Source organism: Trypanosoma grayi, assembly GCF_000691245.1.
Source record: "Trypanosoma grayi strain ANR4 Tgr_824_V1, whole genome shotgun sequence".
NCBI classification, from domain to species: Eukaryota; Euglenozoa; class Kinetoplastea; order Trypanosomatida; family Trypanosomatidae; genus Trypanosoma; species Trypanosoma grayi.
Genome location: NW_008826443.1, coordinates 1 through 7,597, shown reverse-complemented (window position 1 = coordinate 7,597; position 7,597 = coordinate 1). Strand labels below are relative to the sequence as shown.

The 7,597-nt window shown below is 49.5% G+C and overlaps 4 protein-coding genes across 4 annotated transcripts; all 4 read right to left on the bottom strand.

The window, feature by feature from the left end:
* Positions 1–565: 565 nt before the first annotated feature.
* DQ04_08241030 (hypothetical protein) lies at positions 566–904 on the bottom strand (the record flags this gene model as incomplete). The annotated part of the gene is made up of 1 exon (XM_009315493.1): positions 566–904. One exon carries the CDS (start codon positions 902–904, stop codon positions 566–568), a length of 339 nt encoding a protein of 112 aa, XP_009313768.1.
* Positions 905–1,229: 325 nt separating this feature from the next.
* DQ04_08241020 (putative coatomer alpha subunit) lies at positions 1,230–4,799 on the bottom strand (the record flags this gene model as incomplete). The annotated part of the gene is made up of 1 exon (XM_009315492.1): positions 1,230–4,799. One exon carries the CDS (start codon positions 4,797–4,799, stop codon positions 1,230–1,232), a length of 3,570 nt encoding a protein of 1,189 aa, XP_009313767.1.
* A 215-nt stretch (positions 4,800–5,014) lies between these two features.
* Positions 5,015–6,007, bottom strand: DQ04_08241010 (alkylated DNA repair protein; the record flags this gene model as incomplete). Its single annotated transcript, XM_009315491.1, has 1 exon — positions 5,015–6,007. The coding sequence occupies one exon, from the start codon at positions 6,005–6,007 to the stop codon at positions 5,015–5,017; it is 993 nt and encodes a 330-aa protein (XP_009313766.1).
* Positions 6,008–6,564: 557 nt separating this feature from the next.
* DQ04_08241000 (hypothetical protein) lies at positions 6,565–7,341 on the bottom strand (the record flags this gene model as incomplete). The annotated part of the gene is made up of 1 exon (XM_009315490.1): positions 6,565–7,341. The coding sequence occupies one exon, from the start codon at positions 7,339–7,341 to the stop codon at positions 6,565–6,567; it is 777 nt and encodes a 258-aa protein (XP_009313765.1).
* Between the last annotated feature and the right edge of the window lie 256 nt (positions 7,342–7,597).

Genomic DNA, 7,597 nt, shown 5'->3' with positions numbered 1-7,597 from the left:
AGCGTCGAGCATCGCCGTCTGCTGCGCTTCAGCAGAACTCGCGGCATCCAGAACGAAGTGTGTGTATAGTGCTTGGGAAATATCCTTCTTCACCACATCCACTCCAATAACCTTCCACCGATTTCCAAGCAGCGTGCTTGTTACCGCTTGCCCCAGTGCACCACACGCACCCACAACCATTGCTGTCTTTGGAAGCATTTCTGTGGTTTCCTCCACGCAACCTGCAATGAGGGCAAATAAGACAATAGAAATAATAATAAAACAGAAAGGGATGCCTTGGGAGAAAACGCATAGAGAAGCACAGAGTCACATATATTTTCTCATCCTCTCTCGCTCTGTCTCTCATACACAAACACATGGGACAGTGACGGACAACGCCACATTGCTCCTGGGTTGCACCCTACCAAGGCCAAGTTTTTTTCGCCGACCTCACCACTTCCTCCAGGGTACAAATAAAAAAAAAAAAACCGGTCTCTCCCCACTGCCCATCCGTCGCCCCTCCCCCTCTCCCGGTACGAGAAAAAGGAATAAATACGCAAATGCTCCTAGCTAGTGCTCTAAACAACTACCTACGGTCTGGTTGAATGTCACTATCAAAGGTTTCCCCTTCTAGAATCATGAGCTCCTGCGCCTCACGCCGCAACCGCATGCGACGCAGTGCCTCCTCTCTGGCCCAGTCCATTCGACTATTCAGCTTGGAGTAGTAGGCCCACACGGCGAACTCCACACTTACAATACCGATTGCTATGTGCCATATCTTCTCCCACATCGGCCAATCGTCCCACTGGTAGCGGAATGTTGCCCGCGGTGTGTACGGGTACGGGTCGCCATCCCCCCACGCGAGGCGGCGGAACTTGGAGCGCCGAAAGGCCATCTTGGCCATTTTCTGGTTCCACCCTGTCATTCTGCCAAGACAGATACGCTTGTGTATAACAGCAATAGTAATCATAGTAGAAGGAAGGAAAACATTTTTAACCCCCCCACCCCCAAAAGAAAGAAAAGAAAGCACCGCATAGCTTTACACAGGCCGCGGAAAACAAGAGGTTTCCCACAATGCTGAGCTGCACCACAGATCATACGCAAAAGAGTGTAATAGGAGGTAGGGCTACTTACAAAGAAAAACAGAAAGCCCCTTTTCTTCGCTTGGCAAAAGAAGCTCTTATCCATATCATAGGCAGATGAGCTTATAGAAGATGGTGCCAATAGCGTTTCAGTAAATTATGGAGATTCTAAGCACGATTGACGAGACCGGCGGATTCAGCACCCAAAAATGCAACCCTGCACACCGGGCACTTCTTTCCCTTGTGGTCAGGATGTGCAGGGGAGTAACAGTAGCTGCATCGTATTGGATCAATTGTGCCCTTGTACATGGGCCTGTGAGAAACGGAGCACAACACAAATGGATTGCGTTCGTCGTATTCAACAGGCTCTGCATCTGTCGGGTTTCGCTCTCCCTCAGCCACAATAGCAGCTGCCTGGTTGGCCTTTGCCTTTGGAGGGTCTTGGTCAAGAAGCCGCCTCGCGACCGCAGCAGCTGTCTTGATGCTCTTCTTCTTGTAGGCCTTACTCATGGCCTGTGAGAGGGCCAAAGTAAGATGTGCGCGTTGAAGTTTGAAGTGCGTAAAGTAGAGCGACAGCTCAAGTGCCTCTTTAGAGTTTCCGTCAGCGTTACGGCAGTGAAGCTGCACGTTGAGTGCACGTGCGTATTCAGGGGCTATTGTCATAAACTCAAGAAGTGTTGCCCGCTGTTTTTCGTTTTTGTACGTGGCCAACGCCGCCTGGTGAATGACAGCAACAAACTGCTCAAGAGCATCAGAGAAGCGTCCTTCCACGAACGCCGCGTAGCCCGCTTTCAGCTTTTCGGTTAACACAGGTACGTAGTCCGGCAGCTGGGGCACGTGCTGGGAGCCACGCTGCTCCTCCATCGGGAACGTGGTGAGGGGAAACATAACGGATGGGACAAGCGATGCCGGTCGCGATGCGTTTACTGATGCCCACAAGTTTATCATATATGGCTTCAATGGCGCCGGGTCACACAGCCCAATTTGACGGCGAAGGAGATCAAACGCAGTTGAGAAGGATCCAGCTGCCACGTGGAATGCCGGCAGAGAGTAGTTATCAACCCACTGCCGCGATAGTGGCGGGTGTTCGTTGGGTACAACGTACATACCTTTCTGCGCCCCATCCGCTCCGCGTTCTACTGGCACTTCAATGTCGAGGTCGTCATCCCATCCCCCACCCTCAACGCCGTTCAGCTCCTCCGCCTCTTCGGCATCCCTCCCCGCGGCAGAGTCGCCCTCATCCTCGTCCCATCCAGCGCCTGCTAGGGCCTCTTCCTCCTCCTCTTCTATTCCAGCCTCAATACCATTAAATTGGTTTGGTTCTTTCAAAAGACGTGCAAAAACGGATTCTTCTACCTGTAGCATAGGCCAATTTTCTGTAAGGGCAGTAGGTCGTGTAGCCTCCGAGACGCAGTTAACCTTAGTTTGCTGCATACGTTCAGCCACTTCAGGTTCCATCCTCTCAAGCAATTCGGATGCCAATTCATCAAGCCCATTTGATTTTGCCGTTAAGTACGCTAACGGTAGTTGGCCCGCATTTACTAGTATCTTGACGCGCTGTTGAACGTCTTGTAGATACAATCCGTAGTGAAGTTTGAAATTGTCATCATTGGTTGTGTCGACCAGGTGACCAAGGGCAGCCAAATTCCCAGTAATCAAAGAAAGCAGGCCAGCCCCGTGGTAGTTCCCAGTTTTGGAGTTGGCAAATTGCCCGAGTTGAATATCACCATAACTCGTCGCTGCTTCGGCCAAACGTCTCCAAACAGCAGCTTGGTTCAGTTCAAGCGCTGTGGCCTTCGCGATGTCCAAGGCCCCACACTCTACAGCCAAGTTAAAGCGAGTAAGCGGCTCAGTGACGAAATGCAGAGCTATCTCAGAGTGGCCGTGTTTGTGGAGGTATCCAACGAGTGCCTGTCCCTTGAGTTGTTTTCGATGAATGATCTTGATCACATCACGGTACGATTGTTGTTGGAGTTTTAACTTAAAATTGAGTTCAAGGTTTTCAAGTTCTTGCATTATGACTCTACCTTCCCGTGTAATCGCCCAGATAGTATCGCCACTTGCCCGTACCAGATACGCAGGGCTTTTCATGGTCTGAATAGTGCTACACTCTCCAGTACGCAGATTGCAGTACTTCAAATGATTGGCGGTGGTATAATAAAGAATATTACGCTGCTCATCAAAAGAAGCAGATTTCATGCGCACTGTTGGTTCCACAATAGTTGTAATCATCTTCAAACGTCTGGTCATTACCGTGATAGAGTTCTTCGTCATGAAAGCCACCTTGTTGAAATCTTTGTCCCAAACAACATGTCGTACCCCAGACACAGTCGCCGTCGCCGTAACATCATGCTGAGCCATGTGGTACAGCTCGACACCTTCTTCTGTTTGGCACACAATAGAGCCCATCGGACCGGGGAATACCCGTTTGCAGCTGTGTTCAGGAGTTACAACCTTTTCACGGTCTCCCTGGCAGTTGCAAACAGCCAATTTTTTGTTTTTATCCACAAAAGCGTATTTATTTGGGGAAAAGAAAACGGCGTCGGTCACATTTGTACGTTTGCGTACGTCTGCATCCACAGCATAGCCCGGCTTGGGGATGGTAAACGTCTCCGCCACTCCACCATCGGTATCGTACCATACAACCGCCATGTTGTCCACCGGATTGCAGGAGATGGTGCGGGGTGGGTGGAGGTGTGGCGATAGGACGAACTTATACTCTACCTTCGATTCCAGGTCGTGTGAGTATAGTGTATTCTCGTAAATATAGTGGAGTAATTTCCCGTTTAGAATCCACGCAGGACGCTCACGGAAGAGCTTAAAAACCTGCATACCAGAATCGTGTCCTGCAGCGATGAGATTCTTTTCTGGGAGTGTTGCCAAAATCCAGTAACGATCCGCCTCACGGCGAAATACCATGATCGGGTTGCGTGCCTTTACATCCCATACACGGATTGTGCGATCCTCACTATTAGATATGAGGAAGTCTTTCATGTAGGTTACGCAGCACACATTGTTGGTGTGGCCCCGAAGCTGAATTTCCTCATGACAAGAGGAATCCATCATACGCCAGACACGCACCGTGCGGTCATCCGCCGCAGAGGCAATATACGGTTTCATGGGGTGAAAGCAGACCCAATTAACGCCCTTCTCATGCCCCTCGAGCAGATACTTAAGGGCAACATCGCTTGTGCCAAGGAGATCCTGAGCGAGCCCCACTTCCTGCTTGCGCAGCCGCAGCGACGATATGTCCCAGACGCGAATGGTCCTGTCAAGACTCCCTGACACCACTAGATCCTCAGTCGGGTGAAACTGAGCGCACATGACGTAGTGATTGTGTCCAGGGAGACACGCAACGCTGCTTCGACTCTGCCAATTCCAAATCCTGACGGTGAAGTCGTCAGAGCACGACAGGATCCAGGGCTGCTCGTGGTGAAAGAATGTAACACGGATATAATCCATGTGCCCCTTCAACGTAAAGAGACAGCGACGGAGTTTGTAATTCCACACCTTGATCAAGTAATCATCAGCTCCCGATACGAACAACGGCTGCGAAATGTGGAAGTCGACACCACGGACGGAGCCGTTGTGCTCTGTGTAGGTATCGATTGATGTGTTTGTGCGGTAATCCCAAATCTGCACTGCGCCGTTGTGCAATCCGCATAGTACCCATGGCCTCGTCTTGTGGAAGCTGATTCCCTTCACACGGCAAGAGCGCACGTCAAACTTGGTAAGCATAACTACGATGAGACTTCAATGCTTGAAAAACATCGACACACACATTGGAAGAAAAAGAGAGAAGAGTTCCGCACCAAAGGAAACTTTAATTATTCACCTCTCTCAGTCTTCTCCTGTATACATATACCTAGCAATATATATATATATATATGTCTGTGAGTGATAAAAACACGGAAAATCATAGAACCACAACAACTCTACCCCTATCCGTTGAATTACTCGAACAGAAACCCACAGCTATCAGCAAACACCTGCCTCACATTGATGTTAAGACGCATGTGACGCATCTGTTCCCGCCAGTACGCCTCACCCTCATCTTGATCGCCACTGATGTCCCCTGTTAGTGTACACAAGTGCGGTGGGCAGTCGTCCATGATACGAGGCACAGAGTGGAATGCTGTGCGAGACGGACCGCAGAACACTGCCACGTCGCCACTCCGAAGCCAGAAGGCATACGGCGCATCATCACGTGATGGTGTCCCCATGAGGAACACACAAGAGCAGCCTAGCGAGATACTAATCAGCGGTTGCTGTATCAACTCTTCGCTAACGTCCTGGTGGGCCATTAACATAGAACCCACAGGATAGTAATTGACAATTGATGTTTGAGGCTCGAATACGAGAGGATCGTTAGCCTTCAGCAAGGGTGTCTTGCTTAATAGACTAACGATCCGCTTAATATGTTTCCTCAGTCGCTGCGGAAATGGCGAATAGCGCTCCTTGCAGTACGACTTCAACGTCCAATTGTAGCTGAAGCCAAGTGTCGCCCAGCGCATCGGTGGCTCGTACCGCGTTGTGCTTCTCGGCTTGCTCGCGTGCGTTGAAAGGTGATTAGGATGCCTCTGAGAATCACCATACTCCAGCAGAGCATCACGGCAGAGTTCCTGCTGATCCGTCTCGCTAATAGCTTGGGAGAAAACGAGTAGCCCAGGCACACCAGCAAACGTGAAGCATTTCACATGCGCATCATCAAAGCCATCAAGCACACCAATGAGAGAACGATTCTTCTCCGTGTTTGTCTCAAGGCAGTGGAAATCCACTACATCACTAAAGTCTGTTTCTGGTACATGCGTGCGCCGAGCAGTGCGGCGATCGTACCGGTACAACTTGTAGCGCTTCTCCGCACATCGAAAGGCCGACAGCGCGAGATCCCCGTCACTTGTACACTGCTGTGGGATAGCCTGTCCCTCTGGTGGCACCACCTCCATATGTTAAATCTAGAAGGCGCAGACAGAAACACAAAAAAATGTTCACGCCCAAGTCGCAAGCGTGCAACTCAATTTCGCACAACAGAGATGTGAAGCAGGAGAAGGGCAGTCAGTACATCACTCTATCCAAATGCAGTTCCACCCGTATAACAGTGAACAGGGAGATGAAGATATTAACGGAGCCACTAAAGCACGAAAAAAAAAAATCAACGCATACCAGAAGACAGCACCGGAAGAAAGTAACATTAGTAAAAGATTGCACACCCAACAAAAGTAAGAATTACTACTACTTATCTGTTGATATCTACTATGTGTGGTGGTGTTTCGACCACACCGTGCAGATCAGCAACAGTGGCTATCGAAGAAGTCACGGTACACCAACGACATATGATATCACATACACAGAACGGGGGCACAGTGAACCGCCAGTAATTCAGCATGGAGGAGTTACTCCTTTTTTCATCTGGCTAGGAAATTATTCACGGTTCAAAACAAAAAAAAAATGCAACGCATCTTTATTCTAGCTGCCAGAGACAACGCCAGCACGGTGGTGCGTGTTACACTGCATCTTGACCAGGAGCCATTCTCTTCAACGCTGTCCCTGTCAACTGGGGTATCCATATGTACTCAAACACGGTGCTTGCCCTACCCCGAAGCAGCGGTCTACGCCTCCTCTCCAGTGAGTACATTCCTCTGCAGAGATAAAACCAGTAAAGGATTCCCATCCCACTCGAATAGAGAGCCCCATAAGAGGAGAAAAACACAACAGCCATTGTAAAAGGTCTCATTTTTGAGGCAAGCCACCACTCCTTCTTCAGCACTACCAGTAGCATCTCCTTAAGAGAGCTACCTGGCACAACCTCTAGGATCCAACGCCACAGCAACAATGATCCAAAAAATGCATTTAACCACAAAAGCAAGCTTACAGATGTCAAGAAAAGCAAAAAGAATCCCATATTGCGTTCCCCAATACATGCTCCTATAATACCACAGTGGTGATCAAAGTCACGCACATGCAGCCTGCAGACTGGGCAATAGTGCGCCTTTTCATCAACTGCAGAAGCGGCAAATCCGGGGTCACAAACTAGCAAGCATATTATCATCACCTCACAGAGAGCAGAGAGCATCACGATGCTACAGGTCAGTAGAAGCATGTAGGTGTAGGGAATCAACTCCAGTATCACTGGGCTGAAGCCTATAAGTCTGAGGCATATAAAAACACCTAATGGAATGCCAGCCGCAATCACAGCACCTGGCTGAAAATCTCTAGCAAGATTCAGCCAACCACAGAGGATAACTCGGCCACCCAGCACTTGCAAGAACGGCACACGCATCTCCTACCTTCGCACTTAAGAGCAAAGAATTTTTTTTTAAAAAAAGGAATGAAATCAAAATATCTCAGGCAAGTCCACACACAATCAGTATCATTCAGTGAAATCATCCCTTCCTCCTTTCATTCTTCTTGCTGCCCGGCAGCTTCTGATCGATTACTCTTAAAGGGGCCCCTCATTCCTAATAATGGGTATTAAGATTAATATCCGCGTCCACGACCGCCGAAGTTACCGCGACCACCGCCGCCACCGGATTTGC